Below are 27507 nucleotides of genomic sequence, written 5' to 3' on the forward strand. Positions count from 1 at the left end.
AAAAAAAGAAAAGTAAAAAAAAAAAGGGACGCAAGCCAGAATGACGAGAAGGAAAAGCTGCTAGAAAATGTCAACATCACATGATTCCCCTCGTCTCCACTTCCTCCATTTCGTGTAGTAACGACTCCGCACGACGAGTTTTCCTTTTTTTTTTTTTTTTGTCCCTCCTTTCATTCCTGTTTTCCTCCCATTGCCACAACTTTCATTTGTTCCTCGCGTGTGTGTGTGTGTGTGAGGCACCAGAAAGAGAAAGGCGGGTGTTTCATGTAAAAAGAGAAAAGAAGAGGGCAAATGAGAGACACGTGCAGCCGCGGTCATAAAAGGGAAAAAAAAGGAAAGGAAAACAACATGAAAAGCAAAAAAAAAAAAAAAAAAAAAAATTGTTTTATTTCAAACAAAGTAGAAAATGACACTCCATGCACTTGTCTATTTGCAGGAGGCCAATCTGTATCACACGTGTGAGGAAGAAAAAGAAAAAGAAGCCGCTTTATTTGTCTCTCTCTCCCCCTCTCTTTCTTTCATTCTTTCTTGCAAAAAATATTTGCACGCATGTGCTTTATTTTTGTTTTCGCCGTCCTTTGTTAAACCAAAGACACACACACACACACACACACACATTTCTTCTCCACGAAAAGACGTGTGACGCCCTTACCCTTTAGCAGGTTGTTCCCTCTCACTCCGGGAAACAGGTACAGACAACAGCAAAAGCGGTGTCATGCCAAATAGAAGACCTAAAATCATGCCGAGAGTGCTACCCACCCGAGTGGCGCTCCCATTTGATGCAGAAGCGCTTTGCGAGGGTGTAAGAGTCGGCGGCCGTGCCAGACGCGACCTTTGCGCCATACGCTCGGCAAGACCGTGCATTTGGATACCAGCCGTCCCTGACACAACACCACCGAGCGCCGCAGCAGCCATTGTCGACATCCCAAAGGCTTCCGCAAATCTCTTGTCGATGGCATCCCCAGCCGTAATAAAAATGGTGTTGTCAAGCATACCAAACGCCATGAAAGGAACGGCAGACGACAACGCAATGCGGTGCCACAAGCCCCATGGAATGTAACCAGCCGCAGCAACCGTCGTGTTGGGTGAAATAGATGCCTTTGATGTGGTGGTGTCTTGCACATGCGCTGTGGCGCGAGGAAGCTCAAAACGCATGGCGACACGCTCCCGCACCGCCGTGTTTACCCACGCGTCATAGTCCTGCGAGGAGATGTTGTCATCCTGGTCCTTATCAACGGCCCGCAGCTGCGCCTCCACAGCGTCTTGGCCAAAATACTCTTGAGTGGTTCCAATGACAAGCAATGACCGGAGGGCATCACCGGACAACGACGAGAGAAAACGCGGACCAAACGCCGTATCCTTCTCAAGCAGTGCTGCAATGGCCGTCAGCATTTCCTCGCGGCCCTCCATTTCCTTCTCTTGATGAGCTAAAAATGGCGTCAGGGGCGGTGACTGCAACGACGATATGGTGTCCGGAGAATTGTGTGTTCCCTGACACCTCTGCAGCACATCACGCACCCGATTCACCGCCTCCAGTAATGCCTCATTGCTGTCGACCATCTGGCTTCCAAATGCGTCGCTACACTTCCCTGACGACACGTCCACTACGGTATGGTCCATCCCGCTAATTGCACGGCATTCCACAGAGTGCTTAGTCATGCTCTGACCGTCATCGCCGATCGCACAGATGTCACCATCACTACAATGGCTCGTACCTGTCTTCGCTGATGGTGACTGTGCGACCTGCGTAAGTTGCTTCTTTGATGCAATGAATGTAACGGGGCACACCACCGTCAGGAACCCCGCTGTCATTCCTGTTGCTTTTCTTGACGCCGATGCAGGCAGGAGTGCGTGAACCACACACACCATGCAGGACCGGCGGAACAGTAACCACATCCCTCTCCTTCCCTTCTTTTTTCCTCTTTTTTCCCTCCTCCTTTTTTTTTCTTTTTAATGTTTTTCGTTGCCTCTCCGCCTCCCCTAATACTCAGCCACTCTTCACTCACACGGAAAGTGAAGAACGCTGGGAATTCGTACGAAGCCTCCCCACACCCACACACACACAAAAAAAAAAAAAAAAAGTTTCGTTTAGTGTCTATAAAAACACTCGTCTCACCACTTTTTCCTCCTGTACCTTTAATACCGATCCGCTTATATAGATATATGTGTCTATGTATGCACGAGGAAAGAAACACGCTGTTTAATTTGGTTCTGCTAATGCCTAAATGCCGTTGCGCCCGCACAGGCACATCGACACTCGTCGCTGAGATTGCAGCAAACAACAACAACAGAAAAAAAAAAAAAAAAAAAAAAAGAAAAAAGGAAATAAAAAGGGTGGTTTCACCAGCAACAATCAACACAGAGCACACCTCATCCAATGCAGAAACATCCATACAAAATCCTACACATAATAAAATTTTTATACTTACAGCCATGTGCTCACACTCGCACTCTCGTTCTTTCTCTGCATGTGCACGCAAAATACACACCTTCACTTACACTCACACTCTCACACACACAGAAAAAGAAAAGGAAAAAAAGAGAGGAAGAAAGGAAGGAAGGGAGGAAAAAGAAAAAAATAACGATATACATACATATAACTATGCGCTTGGGTGAGGCCCAGCCTCCTTCTCACCCCCGCTCCGGCAAAGAACGGAAAAGACACCAAAAAAATAAAAATAAAAATAAAAAATAAAAAACATGCACCGCCAACATCCGGGCCAGCTTTAAAGGCGGATAAGTGGCATTCTTTAAAAGGTCCCCGCAACCGCCAAACTCCCCCGCGCAACCAGAAGCGGTGGGTAGGCGGATGCAACGACATAAACACACACACAAGGAAAAAAAAAAAAAAGAAAAAACACCTTTGCTACCATCCAACGCGGCCTTGTTGGAAAAATAATAATAATAATAAATAAGCGATACAAGTAAAATTAAAATTAAAATCAGGAGAAATCAAAGAAAAAAAAAAAGCCCTCACCCCCACCCCTACTCCTCCCGCTACCACCCACTAAGCCTTAGTTGAGTTGCACTTCCCTTCCACACGCCTCTATGAATTAGATGTGTGCACCAATGACACACATAGATATGCATATAAAATTACAAACATATATATATATATATATATATATATATATATATATAAAGAGAGCCGAATTGGTGGCAGGCACAGCTGAAAGTGAAAAAAAAGGGAAAGGAAATAATTGGGGAGAGGGGTGGGATGGAGACCGGTTTTTGTTTTTTTTTCCTTTCATTCTTCCTTTTTTTGGGTGTCTCTCTCTCTCTGTGTGTGTGTGTGTATTTGTGTGGAAGATGTCATGAGGCACATCGTATGAAACGCAAGCGAACAAAACCAAGCAAAAGAAAAAGTGAAAGAATGCACATAATTAAGTCATTAACGGAAGGGGGAAAAAGGAAAAGAAAAAAACATACAAATGAAACACATTCGCAAAAGACAAGTTGGCTAAAAAAAAAAAAAAAAAAAAAAATTTAATGCCCGGTGTTAATTTGCGATACATGGACCGTCCCACGTGGGATGTTTCCTCATTCCCTCCTGGTGCCGCCTAATTTAAAGAAAAAACACACAAAAAAAAACCTCCAAAATATATATATATATATACAAACAAACAGAAATTTAAAAAATGTAAAGATATGCATGCGGGTACACAATCAACAAACACAGACAGAGAAATAGGGGAGGAGGAAAGAGAGAAAATACTGAAGCAGAAGTTTGCATATTTCATTTTTGTTGTTGTTGTTGTTGTTGTTTTTCTTCTCGTGTTTTTCCGAAGAAATTTGATGGCCGGCACTTACTACGGTAGCACGTGCCCCCAGATCTCATGGTGTTGCAACCGTGTCCCAGCAAGACGCGGCTGGCCCGTGCGCCGGTTGATGCCGTCAGCCCTGCACCAACAACAATCCCGTGATGGACGGACGCATCGCTGATTGCGGGCTTCCCCCGACAATACGGGGCAATTGGCCCTGGCACCACGGCGAGCTGGCCGGCATCGCCGAAGTAGAAGTGGACAAAAAAAAAAAAAAAGAAATCCCCTCATAAAGCGTCGCTTTACATTAGCCGCACATCAACAGGCATTTTTCATGTATTTACAAATGGTCCACCCATTCACTTTAAAACGCGCCTCATTCCTGTATGCTGCCAATACCAAGAAGAGTTTTTCTGCTGTGGCTTTCAGTACACGAATTGATCATTTGCCTGCTGCGTCTAACTTCTCTCCAATGAGAGCCACAGGGTGTCTGTTAAATAGCACCAAATAAAAAAACCTTACTGGAGAGGACGCTTTGAGCGTCAACAACATCTGTGCTTTTGCCAATTTCGTCGCGTGCCTGAAAGAAAAAGTTGTAATAGTATTCTTCGACAATACCTGATAGGTTTCCCCCCCAAATCTCTTGATGGATGAGGGCACAGGGCGCGTGTTGGCTGAGACGGCATGCTAAATTAATTGGTATAACTAATCCTGGGGCGTCCGCACAGCCACTTCTCCTCTCTTTATCCAAAAAAGCGCCAATTAGACCGGGTGCGGCCTTCTTTACGCAGATCCCATCAAGATAAGAATGTTTGTTTGTTTTTTCCTTCTTCTCCTTCCAATTTCTACTGCGTTGCGCTCCGAGTTTCACAATGTCCTTTGGACATGTGATTGACAAGGCTGACGAGACCAGTTAGGTCATGTTCCCCTCATGTCCTGGCAGGATTTGGCTACTCTCAGTTAATTTAATTCGTGATCCACCAATGGAAGGTAACATATCCATCTGTTGATTCCGGACGCGTCTCCGGGCAGATTCCATGCGTTGACATCGTGGTGGGCAGAGCCCCTTCACGCCTGTCTTTGAGTTCTCCGGGAAATGACGGGTGGGATCATCCGTAGCTTTGGCCGATCCCAAGCCTGTGCCTAAACCCTGTGGAGTTGCATTATGCTGAAATCCCCAGTTTTCTATCGGATTGACACTCCGCAAAATCTTTCCAGTCACCTCGTCACTCTCATTCGCCTCACACCCCTTGAGCTGAGATAAAAGCTGCGGCGGTGACTGAGCACAACTAGCCACATCCTTACTCCGAAAGGCGTGGGGGATATTGGGAATTTGCTTCATCTCCATGATCTTATTGAGAATGGCTACACGTTCAGCGGTCTCCCATCTCCGAATCCTCTGTCGCTGTATTCTCTCCTGCACTAGTGGCCCTCGGTCGCCTAGGCGTCGCGGCACGATAGCTAATTCTGAAAGTTGTTGTTGTTGCTGATTCTGCTGCGGATGATTCTGGAGGGATTCAGCAAAGAATTTCTGTCTCTTTTCCACCCGCGGAAGAACAGAGTTGGTGGAAGAAAAAAGTGACGGAAGTTTATAGTATGCGTCGCTCCCTGACACAATCCTTCTTCTTTCACTCCCACACGGCACTTCTTTTGGTTTAACTCGTCTCGTTGCTGCTGTCATCGCCTGCCGGGTTAACTGCGTTGTCCCATTCGTAGCATTTACACACACACACTGGGACGCCGGCGACGCCGTTGTGGCTGTAACGCTGGATTGAATTTCATGGAGATTCGTTGCAAAGTTGCCCCTTGACGTTCCCACCTTTTCCTCCGCGGGGACAACTGCTACCACTGGGGTTTCTGCTGACGAATGGGCGGGCGGTGCTACGTTCAGAATCAATCGGGGCGTTGCCTCCCCTTCAACTTCTTCTCGCAAAGCCTTCACCCCTCGCTTTGCGTCATCGTCTAACAGCGTCCTCGAATCCCTCGACACGTTACTAACACCACTGCCACCTACTGCAGAGCGTGCGCCTCTACAACTAGCTGCAGGTGCCGCTGGCGTGGATGGCCTGGCTGTGATGGGAGACACACATTCCTTGCTCGGTCGTGTACAAATTTTGCCAGGTGCTGGGGGCAACGTCGCCACCCTTGACGTGCTCTCATTGTGGGGCGGCTCTAAATTCACCGTGGGCTTTTGGGTGTGCTGTATCCTCGCCTCAGACCCCACAATTTGAGGCAGCTGAGTGGAGATGGCTGCATTCATGAGGTTCGTCCTCGTCAAGTTGCTTGGCCGCAGCTCTTGGTTTTCCTCTCCGTGCACGGGACTGTTTCGCTCGCTGACAATCACAGGCATCTGCGGTATGCCGCTTTTGTTACTGTGGGTATCGCAGAGACTAATTTGTCTTAATATACGGTATGGTGAGAGGGTTTTGGAGCCCACGCCAATCTCGGTCCCTTGCGACGACAATACGTCCGCGCAGTAGCTGCTTGTTGACGACATGCCCCAAATCAGGGACGCAGTACCGTCCCCAGTTGGTCCAAACGGCATGGATAGAAAGTGTGGCACGTTGCTCGGTGTGTACGTCGTCTCGGAGTACTCCTCAGAATCGTCCTCAGATGAGTTCTCCAATTCATATGTCATGATCAATGGGGTTGGTGACGACTCGGAGGAAGATGGCGCAGTTGTGGAGTTTGCCGCCCGACGAATGCCCGGAGACTGCTGCTGACGCTGTTGCACGGCGCGTCTTCGGAGCGAAGCGGCGGGCCACTGCTGTTGTAGTTGCTGCTGGTGCAGCGGTGGTGATGTGGCTTTATTGCCTCCTGGCACATGCATTTCTGTGACTTTATGAAAGGATCAGACAAACAATAGTGGTATATTGCAGAAGGCTGAGTTGTTTATTTTTGTTTATTCGCTTCCTTTTCCGCACCTTCCTACAATTTCCCGGAGTGATGGAAAAGAAGAAACGAAAAGAAGCCGAAAGGTCAAGCCATTCACACACACACACACACAGAAACAGTCGCCTTCTATCGACATCGCACTACCGTCTTCCCTCCCTCGGCTTCTCCCATTGATTTGTTTGCTTGTTTGCTTTTTTCTTTTTTGTCTCCTCTCGTTTCCGCCCAATTCCCCCACGGGTTCTTGCGTGATCGCTTCCGGAGAGTAGGTATATATTATATTGGCAAAAACAGACATACAACAGCACCAAAAAAAGGAGGCAGAAGAAAACATACGGCTGAGAACCATACAAGCATTTCAAATCGGCATAAATATGCCCACCCACTCATCAGTCACCTTACCCGCATACATGCATGCGTGCACACAAGGAGATACACAAAAGAAATCATAACGGCCGCCGAACTGTACTTTGTGATTTCCTTTTTTCTTTCTTCTCTTTTATTATTATTTCGACTTCCCTGCATGTCAACTTAGAAAAGATTCAAGTCTTTCCACTCCTTCCGTTGCCGCTCCAACTCTGCAGCGAGTTCTGCACGCTCCCTTGTCTCTCGCTCCACGCGCTGTTTTTTTCGTGCCGCCTCTTCCGCCAGCCGTGCGGCCTCCAACTGCTGCTCCACAAGCTGCTCACGACGTCGCAGCCGAACTCTTTCTTCCTTCGACAAGTTAGCCTCATCCACCGTGCCAACGGTGCCGCCTCCACCAACGGCGCTTGCAGTCGCCTGCCGCCGCGCCGCCTCCTCTTCCTCCCTTTCCTGCTTCTTCTTGTGGGCAATCTTCAGCCGCACGAGAACGGCCTCATTGCTCAGTAGCTTGTGTGCATTCTCAGCGACATGAAAGGCGTCGGCGGCCTTCGCCAGGGTGCACTTGTCGGGGTGAACCTTCAGCACAATCTTCCGGAAGTTGCGGTTGATGTCAGACAACGCGCATGACTGCGCATCGAGCCCCAGAATGGCAAAGGCGTCGGCTTTCGAGGCGGCGCAGTGCAGCAAACGCCGAATCTCCTCCGCCTGCTCCTCCTCCCCGCCCATCCTTGCGGAAACGTCCCGCGCAACAACTACCCTAACCCTTCCTATTTGTCCATCCCACACACACACACACGCACACGCCACGGGTAAAAAAGGGAAAAAAAAATGCGCGCTGACAGACATGAGCCGGTGAAGAACCATAGGGAACAAGAACGTGTTTCACGCACACACACACACGTGCCCAAAGCACGTGTAATAATGGAAAAACAAAGATACGCGCTGGGCCCCTCCGTCACCCTTCACCATACATACATTTCTTTTTCTCTCTCTCTGTGTGTGTCTGTCATTAATGCATCAACGGTGCCTCACTACCCTGCCCTTTTTGTTCGTTAGTTTCTCTTTTCAGTCTTATAGAAGATTCACCGAAAAAAATATCTGCTTAAGAATATGTGGCAGCGCCTGCGTGTCCAAGCATTCAAATCCGTGACCAGGCGGCATCTCTGCCTGCAGATTTGATGCCTGCTCACCCAGTGTCGCAATGAAGATACAAAACATTTGTACCTCCTTGTGACTTCGCATGATTGCGCTCAGTTCACTCGGCTGGATGCCGTACCGCGGCAAGTTCGCGTCGCTGATAACAAACACCAAATATGCATCCCCCTTTTCTGCCGTGACAAGATCAATGCTCTGCCGCATTGCCTCCACTGTGTTGTCGCCTGACCAGCAGTATTGTGCGTGGGCTACCATGCGCTGACACACCTCCATTCTCGCCTTCTGATTGGCGGGTGAATGGCCAAAAGAAACCAGCTCAATGCATGCGCTGTCGCCATTGTGGCCCACCATCGCGTAGTCAATTTTCTCCTCAAATCCGGCAAATGCCTCCATGACCATCACGGTGGATTCCAACAATTTGCTCAATCGATGGTCCATTCCCTCAAAACGGTACATGCTGGCGCTCACATCCAGTACGAACAACAGACGTTTCTTGTGTTTAGACTGAAACGGGTTCGTTTCAGTGGATTCTTCCCGGCGCTTGTAGATGTTGCGTTCACCAACGATGCCCTCCACAATCTTGCTGTCATCCCCATATGCCATCCGTCTGACCCCGCAGCCACGTGCGTTCACCCTCTGCTGCTTTCAAGCCACTCAGAACACTTCGTAGCAACGCAACCGGGGCCTGCACACGCTCCTGTAGTGCCCTGTACTGTTCATACTCCTTCGCACTCATCCCAATCTCCCGCAATCGCTCCTCTAGAGCGGCCTTCCCCATGCGTTTTGCCTCTTCAATAATGTGAGGTGGAACCCGTTGTTTCTCCTCAGGTGAAACCTGGTGCACAGGCCACCCCTTGTCGAGACGGTAAGGCCCGACAATCCCACCAAGCCCTGCAGTATCCGTGCCGCCCGTACCGCCCGCGTAGGTGTTGCCGCCGTGATGTTCTTCGTCATCCTCCTTGCCGTGTTTGAGCGTGCCGGAGGGTTTCGCACGTGGCTTACTGTACGTCATCGAGAGTGGCTGCCTTGTCGTTGAAGCAACGTTTCCGATCTGTTTGACAGAACCCTCAAGCAAGGTAGACCAGTCGCGGTAGCGTTTTTGCACACGCTCCTCCACGACATCTGCAACCAGCAGTCGCTGTGCGGTGTTGTCGTACCACAGCGCCACTCCCGTTCCCTCGTTCAGTGCGAACAACGGCATACCGGGATCTTGCGATGATGATGATGATGATGCAGTGGGTGGGGGAGCAAAGCGGCGCACCATGTGCTGCTGAAAGTCTACTGCAACAATCCTGCCACGGTGCTCTGCCGAGGACCATTCAGTCGCCAGCAGCTGATGATTTGGGTGACTTACACGCAGCGAACCGGTACCAACGGCGGCTGCGGCATCGGCGTCAGTGAATAAACGCACTGACCACATCCTTTTCTCTGGTGAATATTCGTCCAGCGTCATGTAAACAACGTCTCCACGGTTTGTCTCGCTAAAGCTTGGCACAACGACAGCCCCCTTCAGTTCCTCCAGTTTGAGTGGTTGTAAAAGCGCATGATCAGATGGCAATGCCGTTGCTTGATTCCCCGCAAACCCCACGATATCCCCTGAGATGCCGTCAGGAAGATGAAGAAGACTCGCCTTTGCTTGACCGTCTGCCGAGACGGCCATTTTCAAAAGGCAATTACTCACCATCTCCCCGACTCGGAGGGACACCATTGCTAGATTGTCGGTCACGAACTGCAATTTATCGATACTCGCTGCGGGTAGTGTTACGACGATGCGTTGACCGTTCATCCAAAAAAACAACTCCGGACTTCTTGGTCGCGTCATGGCGACAATACCGCTCAGTGGTCGGAGTGAACAGAGACATAACGATGGCTCACAGGAGGGCGGTGCGATTCGGACGGGTAATACGGCGCCTCGAGTACATTCTTCTTCCTCCCCTTGCTGCCGCGGAGAAACGTCGCATGACTGAACCGCAGCCGCAGCCGTGTTAATCAGCAGCACGAGGCCCGACTGGGCATCGACCACAGCCACGAGCGGAATGGGGGCGCCAAACGCATCATTCAGCCAGCCGGCCTGTGTTTCAGTGACAAGAAAAGAACTGTGAGGTTCGGCATTGAACGCATGCAACGATGGTGCCAAGGCGGAGGAAGACGAGGAAAAGTCAGCATCGGGAAAAAAACGCGTCAAATCAAAGAATTGAATCTGGCCCAAAGAAAGATGTGAACGTCGCATCGTCACCATCCCGAAAGAGGCAACCGACGGCGGTGCTACCATAGCGAGGAGAAGCCTTTTAATGCGACTGCTGTTATTATTACTCGTGTCGTTGGTAGCCTCTTCACGTAAAAAAAGAACAGCGAGGGTGATGAGAGCCCCCATGTCAACGTCTGCTTCCACAGGCGCGATGCCCACCACGACATCTCCTGAACGTAGAAAAGGAATATTTGGAGCCGCCAGCCATTCTGTAAATCCCTCTGACTCGACGTTTGGCACGACGGCTGCAAACTCCGACTCCTTGTATTGCTCACACCAGGTGGGAACGGACTGTGCAATGTACGGTTTATCGCAGTCCGCATCGGTAACAAACCGCACTGGAAGTAATGTGGCATCGCTCACTGATGGCGTTGTTGACAATTTTAACGACGCCGTTGCTGGAACTTGCAGAGACTGTGGCGAGAAATGCAGTGGCAAGGACTGTCCAGCACGCAACGGTAGAAGACGCCGCATGCCACCAGCGCTCACAAGCGGGTGAAGATGAAGATGCATCACCTGACGGACAAGGTGCAGCGTGTTTTCGTTGCGTGCGTCAAAGTTGAATACGTTGTTAAGGGCGTCGTAAATGCCATCATGTGGAAACGCCGCCATGTGTTTCACCACCGCAATCAACTCCCGCAGAGAAAAGGGATATGTGAGATGTCCCTCTTCAAAACTCTTCTGGAGAGTTTGGAAAGCACTAATGAGTCGCACCAGCAGGGTGTCGGGGAGGTTTGGTCCGTATGCCTTCAGTACGCGTAGCTGTGAAAGAGCGTCTGGGTTGCCCATGACATACGATGCAAACAAGTCACCGCATTCACGATAAAAGTCGTTGCCATGGAACGGAAACCCCGGTGGATTCGCCAGAACAATGATGCGAAAGTCCGGATGCATAGCAATGACATTTGCCTCTACCTTGGGGTCGCTGTCCGCGGCCACGACACGTGCCCGTGGACCGCGTATCTGCCGTCCATCGCGGAGACGCATCTCGTGATCCTCCACAAGTCCCTTCAGTACCTGCACCACTTCTACCGGTGCCTTGTCAATCTCGTCCACGACAAGACAGTGCCCACGCTGCACCGCCCTCACTAACGGTGAGTCCGACCAGATAACGCGACCCCCCTCAACGGTAGGATTGATTGTAAGGGTGCCAACGGTTGTGTCACGGTGGAGTTGAATGTACTGCCGTGGCACGCCTATACGTGCAAGAAAAGCGTCCACCACCTTGTTCTTCCCAACACCCTGGTTCCCAATTAACAAGATATTGTTTCCTACAGCGTACTGCTTTGCGAGCCATGCAATGATGGACTCATGCACAGGATTGGAGTGGAAGTAAGGGACATACGGCACCATCGCCCGTTCCTCCTCCGAGTATACACGACTGCTGCAAAAAACAGGTCTACCATGTACGGCGAATACACGCATAAACCCACAGCCCTGACATTCAGTGATAGCATTGGTATTTTTCAAAGCCGAAACTTCTGTGAGAACATCGTGGCGTTTACCTCGACGTCCTTCGGACAGGTCGGCCACCGTTTCTGTACCCTTTCGCGTCCCATAATGCCGTTGTTGTTGTTTTTGCTTTTCCTCGTGATCACTCACGCCATGAAAACCGCAAGAATGCATGGCCTGCCGCACTTGCTCGGCCGTCAGTGTATTCATGAGCGGCAGCAATAATGTGGACTCCACTCCAGGTGTAAAGTCGTCCGGGTGGCGAACACGAAAGCGGATTAAATGCAGCAGTTGCCGGAGACTCAGCTGCGGCACTTTAGGCTCGGTCTCCTGTAGTCGCTCAAGTGCATCGCGTAAACGCAGTAGCCGGTCGACGTCTCGCTTTATTGTCTCCAAACTCCTTTCGGCCATAGCGCCACCATCACTCTCGGTAAGTGAGCTCATTTCATTTCGCCACGTCTCCAGTTCTGTTGATGCTGCCCGTGAGAGGACGGCGTGAAGAATTGTCTGCGTGGTAGCCGGCATCATCACAAGACCAAAAAGAGATGTCACTTCGTGAGTGACACGCCAACGGCTCTGATTTGCCTTGCCACCCCCGCCGCTGCTAGCAGCGGATGAAGTGGACCGCGCAGTTGCCACGACACGAAAGGCAGGATGCACAGGGAAAATCCGACGTGCCTTCATTTCCAGGTCTGTAGCCATCAGCTTCTGCTTCAGTATCTCATACTCTCGCTGCGACTTGAGAATTGTGCCATCATAAAGGCTGCTGTTCCCGTCAACAAGAAGATGTTGAAGAGAAGCCAACATCCCATGAGGCAGCTTGTCGATGCCGTCAAGAACGGCGATGCGGCCACGCAATGCCGCCTCCACAAGCGCGCTGTTTTCCCACGTTGTGTCCCCCGTCGAAGAGTCTGTTGTGCGGCGCTGGAAGAGGTCTCTGTTCGTCATGTCAGCGTACAGGTACATTGTTTCCATGCGATATCCAATCAATTGGGCAAATTCGCGAAGAAGAGTTGTCTTGCCGCAGCCGGTAGGCCCGAGAAGCAAAATATGCTGCCCTGCAATGTGTAACTGTAGCATGGACTGCAGCACGTGATGGTGCGCCGTGGTAAAAACGTTGCATGGCGTGGGGCAGCGTGCGGCCACCAAAAAGGAATTCGTCGTTTCTCCATTTGCTGTGTGCATGGCGGTCTCGCCCATACAAATAGGAAGACGATAAATGCCGCCTTTTTCCCTGCTGGCGATACAAGCGTCACCCACCACAGCACCGCAATTAGTTTCCGCAACGCGGATATTTTCAATACTTAGCACGTCATTGAAGTCTTCCGGGCGACGAGACACCTCCGGCTCTTCGGTGCTTTTCTCACTGCCGCCACGACTACTTCGACGGCGCTGAGCTGCCACCTTCTCGCCCAGAGTTTGACTCATTCGCGCGTGCCCTCTTGTCGATAAAATGCCCACTGGCGCACGGCTGTTAGTGGCATCTTCTTCCCCCGCGTAAACGCCATCCTCATGGTTGTTGCCAATGACATCTCCGTCCTCGTCGATAGAGCTGTGGCGGCACTCATACAATGGAACGCCGATATGGCATGCACCGAGCAACCTCTCATACTCACGTCTGCAACGGGCGGCCTCCTCGATATGTGCGACACCTGAAGTGGCGGTCTGCTGCGCGTACAGCATCCACGGAAAGGCACGTGGTAGAATTTCGCCAAGGGAAATATCAGGAAATAATTGCCGCTGTCGTGACACCACCGCAAGCTCGTAGCTGCCAATGGTTTGCAGTCCACGAACTGTCGATGTCACCCCGCCAATGCCACTGCTATTATCGTTATGATGATGATTGCTGGGCTCACCGCTGTTCCCCGCTTGTTTTCCACCCATGATAAAATCTTTCGTGCTTGCATTCACCTCATCGATGATGGTGCGGAGTTTTAACAGGGACTCCGCCGCACCTGTAGCATAACCCTCTCTCACAGATGCAGGGGCCGTCATAGTTTTCGCTGCCGCCAAGCCAGGCAGCGGGATGTTCACATAGAGGCACTGAAAACGTGAGCGCAACGGGGGGTCAAGTGGGTTGCCGTCGTATGGTGGAACTGGAACGGTAATACCAACAACACGAAAATGCTCTGAGACACGAATGAAGCCCATCCGACGTAACTCCTCATGTGCCGCCGCGTGGGTCATGGCATCATGAGAACTCATCTTCACCCCCTTCTTGATGTCGCTGCTTCCATGTTCATATCTTCTTTTCTTCGAAGAAAGAAGTTCTTGCAGCAGCCGGTCATATCGTTCGGGGTGGATGAGCATCATGCCATTTTCAAGATGCATCTCACGGTTCTCCAAAAGGTTATTGATCACCGGCAACACATTACGCTCTACCTTTTCAAGACCCTCCAAGAGAAGCAGTTGTCCCTCACGTGCTGCTACCACGACGCACTGATCGTCATAAACAAGTGTGCCATTGCGTATCTCGCGGCGCTGGCCAAGATCACTCTCAGTTGTGTCGCGATTAAGTGAAACACACTGCATCTCGCGCCGCACAAGATATGAGTACATTTGCACCAGCCATCGCATTGCAGGGCCAGGTTCGCCAACAAGGCACATGTCTTGCCGCAGTTGTTCCTTTTGGCACATCCAGCGCAGATAACTACGCGTCGTAGAATCATTTAACTGAAAGAAAGCGTTACCACCATGCAATTGGAACCCCTTCTCGACCATATTACCCGTGGAATTATCGTCGCTATTGTCGGGTTTATCCGTGTCAGCACCGCAACCCACGATGCCAGGAAGGAGCCACTTGACATTTTCCGGGTGGCTGAGGTTTTCTGGGACGGGCACCGTGATGTCCCCAATGGTGAGCAACAGTCCATCCGTACTGCCGCGTCTTCCCTGAGCGCATAGCTGTGTGTTAAAAAAGGGTGTTTTTGCTTTAGCTTCCGTGTAGCGTGTCAGCATGGCGAAAAGGGGTTGCGCCCGATATCTTAACATGCAAAAAATTTTAAAAAAATTCCCTTTCGGCGTCTGTGTACGTTCTTTTTGCAAACCGATGAAAAACAAATAACAAGAAAGTCAAAGAACAAAAAAAAATAATAATAATAAAAAGAATATATATATATATATATATATAATATTTGCAGTTCACTGTGCTGACGGAGAACGTGCTCTCCCCGTTTGTCCAGTGACGCATAGGCACACACACACACACACACATACATATATTATATATATATGTTGATTCCAATACGATAGTTTATATTAGTCATGCGAGTGGGAAGTCCTCATGGCGGTGCGTCAATTCCCACACGCGTTGAATCTCCAACACCGCCTCCTCCGCCTCCGCCACGCTAAAAAATCCCAGTGTGAATCTCACTTCCTTGCTGGAATCCGCTGCAGAACCCGCATGTGTCAAGCTCTGACGCGCAAGTGAACTTTTCGGCTGCTTTCCCTCATGTTGTTGACGACCAACGCACACAATGACACCGGTGTAGGGGTCAAAGGAAATGGATTGCAGCGCAGCAACGGTAAACCACCGCAAGTGCATCTCGCTGTGATGCAACGGTAGTTCTACCGCCAATAGCTTGGCGTCATGCCGAGGAACAACATACAGGCGTTCTGTGGAAAGAACAAGTTGACAGAGAAGTGGTTGTTTTTCGTGCTTTTGCGTTGCCCTCCCTGCTGCAGTAGACGCGGTGGTCGTGTTGGGAAACTCCATGGCGTAAATTTGGTACTGGAACACTTCTGGATCCTCTATGAGTTTATCCTCAAGCCGCTCGTGCCAGTAATTCATCTGCGCCTCGCGAAAGACACAACACCATTCCTGCTCCAAGAACGGAGAGCCCTCACTGGAAGCATACAGTGTCCTTGCGGGCTCTGACCCAGACTGCGGTGGTCGCATAAGGCCAACGTGAAACTCTCTCACTCGCAGTCCGCCAGGAGTCCCGTCGAGTGCTACCAGTTTCACATCCGTGAACACGTCATTTACGCAGCGGCACTGTATCTCCTTCATGTAGCGCTGCAACACGGTGCGTTGCGCGGACGGTTTGGGGCCCTTCTTCGTGCTGAAGTACTCAATAGCAAACCCATAGCAGTTGGCGCCCCAATTTATGGCGGCCCGCAGCCCACATACGAGAAGGATGATTGTGCAGTGGAACCAACGCTCGAATCAGCCCGAGGCTCTCGCGCCACATCATCTCTGGCGGCGGCGGTGGTGGGGGTAGAGGTGCATGAGATTTCTCCCCCAAACTCCACTGGTTCTTTTGTTGTAACTCATCTTCTTCCTTTCCCTCTTTCCTGTTATCACCTGACTTTCTCGACAAGAGTCTTGGTGGTGGATGGCGCTGCCGTAACTTGTAGAGATTTTTAGCGGAAAGCACCAACTGCAAGTCATATCCGCTCGGAAATAAGTCCAACTCATCGCCATTGCTCCCGACTTTATGTCGCACAACGGTGCTGCCAGTGATGTACACATCGCCGTGTCGCTCAAGTATAGGCACAATGCCCCGTCCACTCATCTCCCAGAAATCGCTTCGCCCTCTCTCTCTCTCCCACTCCCTCCCTCTCTTACTTAGCGATCGATAATGTAGGTGACCCACAAACAAGAACAACAGGAAACGAGAAAGCGCTCATCGTGCAGCACCGTGCCACCCAGCGGCAAACAGTGAAGGAGCTTTGGAAAAAAAAAAAAAAAGCACAAAAATCCCTTTTTTTAAGCAAAAAAAAAAAAGACATAAAGAAAAAAAACTTAAAACTGTCTGTGCTCTGTTATTGCCTTTTGTTCGACTCCTCGTGTATGGCCAACACACGGGAAATAAGCCGATCGCACCATCTCTCATGTCTCTCTAAGAGGACATCATCCTCCGGCAGCGAGATGATCGCCCCAGTGCCCTGTGTGGGAGAAACTGGCACTGGTTCATATGACGCCTCGGCATTTCCTTCATCCCCCTCCACCTCTTGTTGTTGCCTTTCCATTTCGTACTGTTGACGTGCCATACGGCGGCGAAGCTCCTGCCACGTCTTTGGCAATTGACGCGCCGCGTATCGCACCACTTCCGCGTCATTGGCCGGATATCGAAGCGCGTGGGCAACAGCAACAACGCCCTGGGCCACAGCCTCCGGTGAGTAACCGCCCTCTAGGACGACAACAAGACCGGCATGCAACCCCCGTGATGATTGTTGTTGCGTTCGGCAAAACTGCTTCAGTGCTCGCACTGCGTACGTAAATCCGCCTTCAACGGCCATTCTTCCCAGTGGGTCGCCGTGGGCAGCGTCAAACCCCAATGAAAGCAGTACAACGTCCGGAGAGAAGCGTTTCAAGCGTGGAACAAAGATATCGTCCACCACACGCTCAAACACGGCATCACTCACAACCTCCTCGCAGCACGCTGGATCATTGGCCGCGGTGTGAACAGCAACGTTACACACATTGCGGTAACGCCCTATATAAGCGGTGTCGCCGCGAGGGTCATAGGGGTAAAAGTTGCCATGGTCGTAACGATGCAGCGAGAGATACAAAAGAGGCGAGACGGAAGTCCCGCCGTGCGGTGGCGGCTCTTCCTCCACAAAGGACTGTGTTCCCTCACCGTGTTGTACGTCAAGGTCAACTATCGCTATGCGTGGAGGCGGCCCACCGTCACTACCACCGGATCCGTTGTTATTGTCACGCCAATCCTTTAGCAGCTGACGCGCCGCAATGGCGACGTTGTTGGCAAGACAGAAACCGCCTGGTGTGTCCGATGTGCAATGGTGGCCTGGGGGACGCACTAGACAAAAAGCAAATGAGGGCGCTCCAGAAAGTGCGCGACGCGCCGCGTCAATAACGGCCCCGACGGCAAGGCGAGTGGCTACACTGCTTGTCATATCGTTACAGTATACATCACTTTTGAGTGGCGGTGGCAATGCGGTGCCCTGCTCGACAAATTCACGATACCGTGAGACATTGTGACATAACGCAATTTCCTCAAGTGTTGCCAGCCGGGGTGGAAGCCAGTACGAAGGTGGAATCACACCACTCAGAGAAGTATGATTAACATCTCCCCGAGTGGCTCCCGTCATTGTGTCAACTTTGCCCTGATAAGGGCAAAGTAGTTCTTCTGGCAACAACTCGCCAGCGCGTGGCGCTGACCTTAACAACTCAATAGCCCGCTGCAAGCGATATGGCGTCTCTGGTATACGATCAATAGGCGGCACATGGAGCAACATGCGTGAATCGTACGCCCAAATCACCGATGCATCTGGGGGTTGCAAGGAGAGCATCCCACCGCTATCATCGCAGTTGCTGTTATGTTTATCGCTTCTCTCAGCCACGGCTCCTGCAAGAAACACCTCCGCTCCATGCTGCAATTTACCAAAAAGTGCAAGGCCTTGTGCATCCACCAATCCCTCAACCGTTGCCGCATCCACGCCAACACGCATTGCCACCTCCCCAATCGGCTCCAGCATCTCCCCACGACGTATGGCGGTAGTTGTGCGCAACTGTGGTGCCACAAAACGCCGTACTGTGACATCACCGTCGAGCTTTGCTCCAAACCCTCCCATCCGCTGAGGCCCCCGCTTCTTCATTTATATGCAACCTGCGTGTTCATCAGGGAGAGATCAATGTGGCGGAGAAACACCGACAGCTGAAAACCAATAAAATCGGTACCAGAAGCAACAACAAAACAACAGCGAAAGTAACACAATATTTTGCACAGAAAAGGATATATATATATATATATATATATATTAGAGGGAGAGAGAGAGGGAGAGAGGGAGAGAGATAAAAAAAAAACCCTTTTACAGCATATCCCAGAAGAAGTGAAAAACAGCAAAAAAAAAAAAAAAAAAAAAAAAAGAAAGACTGAGAAAAAGAGAAAGGAAAAGGAAAAAAAAAAGGTAAAAGGTTGTTACCACTCAACCAAACACCCAACACATACTGCAATACAGAGTGACACCTCAACAATTTCCTCGCCCAGTTTATGTTTTCTTCTTAAGCGTCCCACCCGGTGGATAAAGAGGTCGATAAGAAAGCGGAAACAAAGAAAACAAACGGAAGGTGTTGCAGGGTCGAAATGCATCACAAAAATATATACGTCCTTTCACTTTATTCTCATCGTTGTTGTTTGCAATATGCGCTGCCTTTAGAAGAAAAAACAACGACTTCTTCTTTATTGTGGAGCTGTGCGACCACGCAGGGCCACCTCCAATTGGTGAAGTAACTCACTATTCGCGGCACTGCTTTCCCGGAGTGCGTCGCGCAAGGCATCCCGTTCCGCTAAAAGTGCCGCCGCTCGCAGCCGCTCATGTGCCATTTGTTTGGTGACATCGCAAAAACAAGGAAGCGCCTCTCCTGAAATACGCGGCTCCGATGCTTCCATGGCAAAGGCGGGAGCCGATCCAATGCGCTTTGCCCGTACCCCCGCGACGGCAGTGAGAGACACAGGCGCTTTCTCAAATGAAACGTTAGACGATATCACTGGTTGCCTGGTGCGTCGCACCGGCACAGCGGCGATATTCGGGAAGCAAACGTGGTCGCACCACAATATCAACTCACGTCGCCGCTCGTTGTTTTCGCGCTGCACACGCTCCAGCGTGCGGCACCTTGACTCACGACACTTGCGCATCCATCTACTGAAGCAACGCTGGATAAGTGAAATAAGTACGTATCGACCTATGACCGCCACAGCTGCAGCGGTTTGTCCCCGCGCGCTCCAGAGACGCTCCTCCACATCAAAGAGTTCAAGGGAAATCAATTTCTTTTCCGCGATGTGTTTCTCGACAGAGCTCTTGGCTAGCAACAATGCCCGCTCCAGTGCCGCCGCAAGTCTCAATGCTCGTTGTTCTGTTGCAGTTGATTCCAATAAATTGCTTTGCAGTTCCGTCAGGCGGACGTTCGCCGCACGCTCCAAAGCGAGAAATTTATCCTTCTCACAATGAAGTTCCTCCTCCGACTTTTTATGCGCCTCCTGCAGCACAATCATTGTCTCACACAATCGTGCTCCAAATAACTCTGCCTGAGTACGCAATGCATTCTCGTGTTTTTCTGCTGCAGATTCCAATGCGTCGTTCGCAACGCGGAGTTCTGCGACTGTCACCTGTATAAGTTTTTCAATAGCTGCAGATTCCCTCGCATTCTCATCAAGTCGCCGTTTGAGCTGGTCAATGACCAAATGCAAATCCCGAATTGAGGAGTGGAGGGTATTAATGGTTTGATCCTTCGCCGCTAAATTTTCCTGTAGCTCCATAAGGGATTCCTCCATCTCAGCTTTCTCCTTAGAGAAACGTTGCGCTTCGGTGCTGATCTCCACACGGGCATCCTGCACTGCACTCAGTGCCTCATTCAAGCACGTCTTCAAGGTTTCTGCCTGCAACTTCTTTTCAATGTCCCCAGAGTTCTTTTGAAGGCCTGTCAAACATCGGGAGCGGACTTTTCCCCTTCGTCTTTTGGAGCGCCAGCGTTGAGGACGTGACTGGGAAACATGAGGGCTAAACAAAATTCTTTCAATCCACCGCTGTGGCATCATTTTACTCGCCATTTCATTTCCATTTCCCAAAACATCTTCCGTTCCTATAATGGACGCCGAAACGGACTTTTCTTCCTTCACGGAGTTAGGCCCAAAATCAGCACAAGATCTTTTTGCAAAGTTCATCGTCACTGAACGACTCAAAATGCAGAGTTCACTCAGTTGCAAACTCTCTTCCATAACGAGAGAAATGCGGTTCGTATATTCCTCGGCTTTTAATTCACGCATGGCACAAATGTCATCAAAATTAGTAATGTAACCATTCTGTACATCTTCAGAAACCATTGAAGAGTTTTTGCATTCGCTCTGGCTCGCAGCCCCTTTTTCAGAAATATGTTGGCCCTTATCGTTGGCAAGCAACATAATCCCTTCCCTCTCATCGTTCCCGGATGTTTCCAGTGCATCCTCCTCACTTTCCTCCCCCTTTGCAACAAAAGCTGCATCCGTTAAAGTTGTTGTGCACTCTTTCTCATCTTCTACAGTCATCGATTTCACCTCACCAAATTCTTCTGACTGCGTAGCCATTCTCACGGAAGGCCCAGAGTGCTCAGCCTTACAAACCACCTCTTCAAGTTCCCCATACATATCATCTCGACTTCTTGTTGCCTCTAGAAATTCATGTGTCACCTCCGCCACAGAGTCACCGCTTTCGGAATCCAAATCACCTACTGCTGTTTGAAGCGTAGGAAGAATAGCCACGGCACTCTGTCTCAAAAGTACTGTTGGAAAGCCACGTGGTGGAGAATCATCTGAAGAACTTTCATCATTAACAGTTTCCTTATTTTCCTCAGGCTGCTGAGCGTATTCCTCCCCTCTAATTATCACCGCACCGTTTGGAATAGCATGAATTTGAGAGAGCCACATAGAGTGATTATCCTCGCCTTGCATTTTTCCGCGTGCTGTGACAGATAACGAGTCAAGGGGCGCCAAACTAATGAATTTTCCAAGTTCCTCGTAATGGCTCAATTCCCGATGCAGGCGGGATGGGGGTTCCGGCCACGCCAACAATTTGTCGTTATCCTTCTTGGAGCCGCCGTTACTCGCTTCCAAGTGTGCCAGTGAGTCCGTTGCCGATCGCCATGTCTCTTCCCTAAGACGCCGCTGCAGTCGCCACACTATAGCAAGTGGATCGGACCTTATCTTCATTTCCTCTAAATTGGAATCTACTAAAGTCCCCGCTTCTGTGAGTGAATCCTCCACTTTTACCTGGGATTCGACTTCAGCCCGATCTTTGGATGCCTGCTTCACCGCTGATGGCTGCTCAAATTTATCCACGCCGTTGTTGCCGTCACTGCCCGCGCGGCCCAGGGGCTTCCCCACCAGCTCCAGCGCCCTTTTTATTAGTAGTGCACGGCTGCGGCGAGTCGACTCGGGTCGAACCATGCGTTGAGCTGTAGCAACGGTTGTGCGTGTGGCAACAGAAAATGGATGCTTTGACGCCTTCATCACTCTTGCAGCGGGTCCCAACTCCACCTTTAACTCATTGTGAAGATGTGAATGCTCTGCGGCCATATTCTTGCAAAGTGAATTGCCAACAATTGTCTCAGCATTTGTTCCTGTTAGATGGTACGCCGGGGAGTAAAGGTAATCCGCAGCGAGAGCAGGCGCATGGTCGCCCATCTTGTTCATGGATGATGGTTTACTGTTAAGCTGCAGTTGCTGTTGAATATGAAAGTTCCATGCCTCCCAGTGCTCCAACATGGCCTTGGCCTCCTCAACCGTTTCCACATCAATGGCAGGCGGCAAGTTCATATAAGCATGACTTTGTGTCGCGACGAGGTATGGCGCCGCCTCCGCTGCGTTGTCGCGGCCATGGTACAAGTGGTAAGAAGCTGCGGTCGCACTGCGCTGTGGGGACTGCATTAAAAATATTCGTTCTTCACCGGGGAGTGGTGAAGAGGCCGCATCCAAACCACACTGAGCAGATTTCGGTGAAATTCCATCCATCATCCTCCTGCTGCCCCTTTTTTTCCCCCACCTTGCCGGATGCACTCAGTATATTACTGCTGACTGCACCTTCTTTCCCCTTTCTAGGAGGGATAATCTTCCGGGCAGCTTGCCGGATCCTGAAAATCTATGGAAAACAAACAATTTAGGGAAAAGGGTTCGTTAGTTAATTGCTTCAATGTTTTCTTTTCATTCAATATATAGAATTCTGTGGACCACTAGCATGGTCCTTTGTCCTCAGTTAGGATTTGAATAATATTACTTGCGAATTGGCAGACTTTGGGCTCCGCCAACCACAAGACCCCGCCGCGTGGTGGGAATCAAAAGGGGGTTAGGGTGGAATGGCAAAATAAAACAAATATTATCTGGCCCCTATCGCTTCCCTGCCCCTACAAAGTCGTGTTCTTCCCAAAAGATTCATACGGTAGAAGGTATCATACAGAATGCCTTCATTTATCAGGATATACACATACATTAATTAAGTTAGCCAGCTCTCCCACGATCATTCTTTTCACAAGCTCCTATAAAAAAGGGGGGTGTATTTGTACACATAAGAGAATTTTAATTTTTATAAAGGAAAGAGAATAGAAAGTATTATGAAGGAAAATCCAAAATATGGCATATTGCTATTGGTCCCAAAAAAAAAAAAAAAAAATGTTTTTTTGTTGTTGTTGTTCTTTTCCTTCAATTTCATCCCCTTGTTTTTGCGTATGTTTTTTTGTTGTTGTTGTTGTTTTTTACGGTGTCAGCACTGATGCCGTTGCCATGGAAGCCTGTACTTAAAATGCACTTTACTCTTATCCTGATTATCTGTCTCATACATGCTTTACCAATCAAAGTCCAAATTATATGGAGCAGACGGAGGAACTGTCTTGTTTTTCGCTCCCGATTTCTGAAGCGAACCTTTTTCTGGAGTATCGGCACGTGCTACTGGGTTTCCCTCATTTCCTTGTTTAATCCTGAGACGCATCCGTAGCGGACCGCGTGCACTGCCACTTCCCGTTGACGGGGTGACGAACGGCATAGCCGGTGGATCAAAAGCTACATCACGTGAGATTTTTTCCTCAGAACCAGTAGCGACGCAAGGCGGCAGAAAGGAGGTCACTTTTTTCCTTGTCAAGTTTGAAACGACTGGTGACGGCCCAACAACACTCCGAAAAAAACCCGGCGCCGGCGCACGCCCCAACCCTTTAGTCTTTTCTACTGCATTGTTATATGATTGGCAAATAAAAGGCCCAGCTACGTTCATTACCGAACCCTGCGAAGTCGTTGCTCCCGGTTCAACCTCTAGATTGGTTTTTTCAGATTCTACCGTTTCGCTCGCACCATCACCGACGATCGCCACGAAAGCATTCCGCATTTTCCGCATTGTGTTCATGGAGCTGCTGTTGCCGGCCCCTTTAACCAAGATGCTACTTGCGGCAGCTCCCGACGTAGGATTTTCGGAATCCTCTTGGACCGCCAAGGAAGCATTCCGCATGTTCCGCATTGTGTTCATGGAGCTGCTGTTGCCGGCCCCTTTAACCAAGATGCTACTTGCGGCAGCTCCCGACGTAGGATTTTCGGAATCCTCTTGGACCGCCAAGGAAGCATTCCGCATGTTCCGCATTGTGTTCATGGAGCTGCTGTTGCCGGCCCCTTTAACCAAGATGCTACTTGCGGCAGCTCCCGACGTAGGATTTTCGGAATCCTCTTGGACCGCCAAGGAAGCATTCCGCATGTTCCGCATTGTGTTCATGGAGCTGCTGTTGCCAGCCCCTTTACCGATGTTGCCAGCTGAGGCAGCTCCCGACGTAGGATTTTCGGAATCCTCTTGGACCGCCAAGGAAGCATTCCGCATGTTCCGCATTGTGTTCATGGAGCTGCTGTTGCCGGCCCCTTTAACCAAGATGCTACTTGCGGCAGCTCCCGACGTAGGATTTTCGGAATCCTCTTGGACCGCCAAGGAAGCATTCCGCATGTTCCGCATTGTGTTCATGGAGCTGCTGTTGCCAGCCCCTTTACCGATGTTGCCAGCTGAGGCAGCTCCCGACGTAGGATTTTCGGAATTCCCCTTAACAAAAGTTAATTTGCTACGCGGAGTCGTACTTTCCACAGGATCAGGGATTCCCCTCGCAACAAGAAGATCACTCATGCCTTCAGTATACTCTTTATTTGCTGAATTTACTGTTGAAGTTATAAATTTGCGCTTTCCCTCATCAACGCGACATTGCCTTTTTTCATTTACATTATCATCCTGAGCGTTTTCCCTCTGATTCGTATTAGAAATGCCTCCTCCCATTGTATAAGGAACGACCGTGGACAACAAAATCGGTGGTTAACACCGCTTGATCTACAAGTCACTCCAGTTTACACAACAATAAAAAAAGAGCCCCTCCCAAAAGTAAAATAAATAAAAAGTTGACAAAACGGAAAAGTAATAGATGTTGCCTTGTCAGACACAAAAAGAAAACCATTACACATATTAACACTATTTCACAAAAAATGGTGGCAGATTGTGTGGAATAACAATGAGTTCGCCCTCGCTCACACAACTGCCTTTTATAAATGAAAACGGTCTCATTGAGAATAATCTTCCGGGCAGCTTGCCGGATCCTGAAAATCTATGGAAAACAAACAATTTAGGGAAAAGGGTTCGTTAGTTAATTGCTTCAATGTTTTCTTTTCATTCAATATATAGAATTCTGTGGACCACTAGCATGGTCCTTTGTCCTCAGTTAGGATTTGAATAATATTACTTGCGAATTGGCAGACTTTGGGCTCCGCCAACCACAAGACCCCGCCGCGTGGTGGGAATCAAAAGGGGGTTAGGGTGGAATGGCAAAATAAAACAAATATTATCTGGCCCCTATCGCTTCCCTGCCCCTACAAAGTCGTGTTCTTCCCAAAAGATTCATACGGTAGAAGGTATCATACAGAATGCCTTCATTTATCAGGATATACACATACATTAATTAAGTTAGCCAGCTCTCCCACGATCATTCTTTTCACAAGCTCCTATTCTTTGTTTCCTGAAGGAAAGAGCGAAGATTTGATCGCGGTGTTTCCACCACCAATCACAATCACAGTGTCGAATAAAACCCATAACTCGCTTGAAATCCTTTAAAAAAAAACAAAAAAACAAACGAGAAGTAAATCCAATCAACAAACATTACAAACAAAAAAGCATTTTCTCACTCAAATAATAATAATAATAATACAGCAACATTTATCCACCACCCCACAGACTAATCAACAAAAAATATATAAAAAAGGGTATATAAAGAAAAAACAAAAGATCAAACATATACACTTCAAATACGGAAGTATTACCCAAGATAAACACGTATATATCCTCCGAAATCCCATGAACAATATATATATATATATATAATTTGACCAAATGCCCAATGACCACAATTTTCCTAAGAAAGTTTTCAAAACAATATCAAACATGCGCAGTTCCAGTGTAGTTGTTTAATAAGAAATAAGAAGAAGGTAAAATCGCATTTCCCTTTCTTTGATTAAGTACTCAACAATAAGTAGTTTCAGCCGTAAAAGGCGCTAGTGTTCATATATGAATAACTACCATCGTCGATAACGAGCTCAGCCGCCAAATAATATAATAAATAGACAAATTACTGAGTTTTCGTAATGAGTCAAAGCCAAAAATAAAAACAAAAACCTCATTCTTCTTTTTACCACTATTCCATGGATAGAACATTCCAACAAACACAACTTCGGAAAATAAACTTATGGGGCCATAAGAACCTCAAACCTCGAAAATTAAAGGGCATTGTAGGAAACTACATAAGAAAGAATTCTAAAGCCTCTAAAAAAATCAATCAATTCAAATGCAGGCTTCTTCAGTTTTTCCCCATATCTGGAACAGAATTCAGCAACGGGCAATAGATATGCGGACCCACTGGCTACATTCTGTCCTTAATCCCCAAGGATAAACAAATAAATCTGCAAATGAACAAAAACGTTCTCAAGGAATGGGTTACTCAAGATTCAACTCCACATAACCCCAAAAATATTTCCTCGTTGCCACCCAAAAAGCGCAAAGGCTCATGCCATGATTCTAAATTTTTTACTTTTTTTTTTATTATTTTTGAGCCTTATGCCAATTAGGCCAATGACTTTCCAATAAGGAGGCTTACACAGCAAAAAAAAAAAAAAAAGGTTACCTGGACACCACGAATAAGTATCAATAAAAAGAGACGCTTTTTATCCATGCGAATTATATATATTCCTCAAAAATATTCGCCGTTTGGAGTAAAATGCCAAGCATCCTACCCTCCGTCGTGTTCTTAAAGGATTTTGGCTCTCACACGAGAAAAGAGAGGATCACCCACACACCAAAATCAGAAAACTATATTCCTAAATTAACCCAAATTTCTCCATTCCAATGCATCCCTGGCATCCTCATTCGTAAACTGATTCGAATAGTAAACATCATAAAAATAATCATTTTTACATACCCAAAAGCGTTGCAACGGCAATATGATACGTTATTGCAAAACATTTGTGTGGCTCCCTTTGTGTTTTCAGTGCCACATCCATATAAGCCACATGTTTCCTGATGTTTCTCGAAAAACTCCTTAAATGAGGGAATACAGTATATATATATATCCTTTTCAAAGACAACTTACAACGCATACATACGTAGAAGCCCCACTCCCAACGCCACTTTAATTTCTGGATAAAGAGTTGAAGATTCAGTTTTTTTTTTTGTTAGGGACGGAGTTGTGATTTTCTTCTGTTTGGACCCCCAAACTGCCTGTATTTTCGGCCTAACAATTGAACTTAAATAATACTTAATTTCAATTCCTAAACCAAAGGCCCAGAGGATCGAGCAGCCCTCATGATAAATGCCCCCTCAACCCTTTAAAAGAAGTTAGAAAGCTCCTGCCATTCCTTTTCCAAGCCTTCCCAAATGTAGCATAATCACTTCTTACAAACATTTGTTGTTAAGCAAGAGCTGCTCATCCCTCATCTGACACTTTTACGCAACAAAAGTTCATCATTAAAAAAAACATTGTGGTATTATATTGTTAAAGACAAAAAAAAACGAAAAACTAACATGAAAGCACAAAAAAAAGGTCATAATTACGCAAAAACCCTAAAAAATAAAAATAAAGAATAATCATTGCATTGTTTTCCAAAGGCACCGCAAAAGTAAATTCAGGCAGCTTATTCTCCCTCG

The 27507-nt window shown here is 48.6% G+C and overlaps 8 protein-coding genes and 1 pseudogene across 8 annotated transcripts, besides 37 other annotated features; all 9 read right to left on the bottom strand.

The window, feature by feature from the left end:
* Nucleotides 1-25: part of a microsatellite that runs on past the window's edge.
* Nucleotides 1-3823: part of a sequence feature (heterozygous, non-Esmeraldo-like haplotype) that runs on past the window's edge.
* Nucleotides 326-380: a sequence feature (A-rich).
* Nucleotides 486-529: a sequence feature (CT-rich).
* Nucleotides 593-617: a microsatellite.
* Nucleotides 649-1896, bottom strand: Tc00.1047053507063.160 (hypothetical protein, conserved; the record flags this gene model as incomplete). The annotated part of the gene is made up of 1 exon (XM_814882.1): nucleotides 649-1896. The coding sequence occupies one exon, from the start codon at nucleotides 1894-1896 to the stop codon at nucleotides 649-651; it is 1248 nt and encodes a 415-aa protein (XP_819975.1).
* Nucleotides 1899-1972: a sequence feature (T-rich).
* Nucleotides 2292-2332: a microsatellite.
* Nucleotides 2530-2568: a microsatellite.
* Nucleotides 2669-2698: a microsatellite.
* Nucleotides 2892-2969: a sequence feature (A-rich).
* Nucleotides 3105-3141: a microsatellite.
* Nucleotides 3463-3485: a microsatellite.
* Nucleotides 3743-3765: a microsatellite.
* Nucleotides 3824-3994: a sequence feature (areas merged during assembly that could not be assigned to a particular haplotype. This can correspond to areas where the two haplotypes were merged or to regions with more than two copies in the genome that were merged during assembly.).
* Nucleotides 3995-12440: a sequence feature (heterozygous, non-Esmeraldo-like haplotype).
* Tc00.1047053507063.170 (uncharacterized protein) lies at nucleotides 4675-6591 on the bottom strand (the record flags this gene model as incomplete). The annotated part of the gene is made up of 1 exon (XM_814883.1): nucleotides 4675-6591. One exon carries the CDS (start codon nucleotides 6589-6591, stop codon nucleotides 4675-4677), a length of 1917 nt encoding a protein of 638 aa, XP_819976.1.
* Nucleotides 7185-7880, bottom strand: Tc00.1047053507063.180 (hypothetical protein, conserved; the record flags this gene model as incomplete). Its single annotated transcript, XM_814884.1, has 1 exon — nucleotides 7185-7880. The coding sequence occupies one exon, from the start codon at nucleotides 7878-7880 to the stop codon at nucleotides 7185-7187; it is 696 nt and encodes a 231-aa protein (XP_819977.1).
* Tc00.1047053507063.240 lies at nucleotides 8092-14862 on the bottom strand (annotated as a pseudogene).
* Nucleotides 12441-12445: a sequence feature (areas merged during assembly that could not be assigned to a particular haplotype. This can correspond to areas where the two haplotypes were merged or to regions with more than two copies in the genome that were merged during assembly.).
* Nucleotides 12446-14219: a sequence feature (areas merged during assembly that could not be assigned to a particular haplotype. This can correspond to areas where the two haplotypes were merged or to regions with more than two copies in the genome that were merged during assembly.).
* Nucleotides 14220-14818: a sequence feature (haploid, Esmeraldo-like haplotype).
* Nucleotides 14819-14993: a sequence feature (haploid, non-Esmeraldo-like haplotype).
* Nucleotides 14953-14976: a sequence feature (AT_rich).
* Nucleotides 14979-15001: a microsatellite.
* Nucleotides 14994-16880: a sequence feature (heterozygous, non-Esmeraldo-like haplotype).
* Nucleotides 15065-15088: a microsatellite.
* On the bottom strand, nucleotides 15134-15880 carry Tc00.1047053507063.250 (uncharacterized protein; the record flags this gene model as incomplete). The annotated part of the gene is made up of 1 exon (XM_814891.1): nucleotides 15134-15880. One exon carries the CDS (start codon nucleotides 15878-15880, stop codon nucleotides 15134-15136), a length of 747 nt encoding a protein of 248 aa, XP_819984.1.
* Nucleotides 15942-16385, bottom strand: Tc00.1047053507063.260 (uncharacterized protein; the record flags this gene model as incomplete). Its single annotated transcript, XM_814885.1, has 1 exon — nucleotides 15942-16385. The coding sequence occupies one exon, from the start codon at nucleotides 16383-16385 to the stop codon at nucleotides 15942-15944; it is 444 nt and encodes a 147-aa protein (XP_819978.1).
* Nucleotides 16401-16435: a sequence feature (CT-rich).
* Tc00.1047053507063.270 (histone deacetylase, putative) lies at nucleotides 16636-18432 on the bottom strand (the record flags this gene model as incomplete). The annotated part of the gene is made up of 1 exon (XM_814886.1): nucleotides 16636-18432. The coding sequence occupies one exon, from the start codon at nucleotides 18430-18432 to the stop codon at nucleotides 16636-16638; it is 1797 nt and encodes a 598-aa protein (XP_819979.1).
* Nucleotides 16881-17109: a sequence feature (areas merged during assembly that could not be assigned to a particular haplotype. This can correspond to areas where the two haplotypes were merged or to regions with more than two copies in the genome that were merged during assembly.).
* Nucleotides 17110-18173: a sequence feature (haploid, Esmeraldo-like haplotype).
* Nucleotides 18174-23060: a sequence feature (heterozygous, non-Esmeraldo-like haplotype).
* Nucleotides 18570-18595: a microsatellite.
* Nucleotides 18597-18629: a microsatellite.
* Nucleotides 18679-18743: a sequence feature (A-rich).
* Nucleotides 19017-22322, bottom strand: Tc00.1047053507063.280 (uncharacterized protein; the record flags this gene model as incomplete). Its single annotated transcript, XM_814887.1, has 1 exon — nucleotides 19017-22322. One exon carries the CDS (start codon nucleotides 22320-22322, stop codon nucleotides 19017-19019), a length of 3306 nt encoding a protein of 1101 aa, XP_819980.1.
* Nucleotides 22412-22842: a mobile genetic element.
* Nucleotides 22979-23057: a sequence feature (T-rich).
* Nucleotides 23061-23680: a sequence feature (areas merged during assembly that could not be assigned to a particular haplotype. This can correspond to areas where the two haplotypes were merged or to regions with more than two copies in the genome that were merged during assembly.).
* On the bottom strand, nucleotides 23146-24600 carry Tc00.1047053507063.290 (uncharacterized protein; the record flags this gene model as incomplete). Its single annotated transcript, XM_814888.1, has 1 exon — nucleotides 23146-24600. One exon carries the CDS (start codon nucleotides 24598-24600, stop codon nucleotides 23146-23148), a length of 1455 nt encoding a protein of 484 aa, XP_819981.1.
* Nucleotides 23681-27507: part of a sequence feature (heterozygous, non-Esmeraldo-like haplotype) that runs on past the window's edge.
* Nucleotides 24887-25318: a mobile genetic element.
* Nucleotides 25672-25695: a sequence feature (AT_rich).
* Nucleotides 26384-26414: a sequence feature (AT_rich).

The sequence above is a fragment of the Trypanosoma cruzi genome, genomic scaffold (assembly GCF_000209065.1).
Source record: "Trypanosoma cruzi strain CL Brener 1047053517151 genomic scaffold, whole genome shotgun sequence".
Lineage (NCBI taxonomy): Eukaryota > Euglenozoa > Kinetoplastea > Trypanosomatida > Trypanosomatidae > Trypanosoma > Trypanosoma cruzi.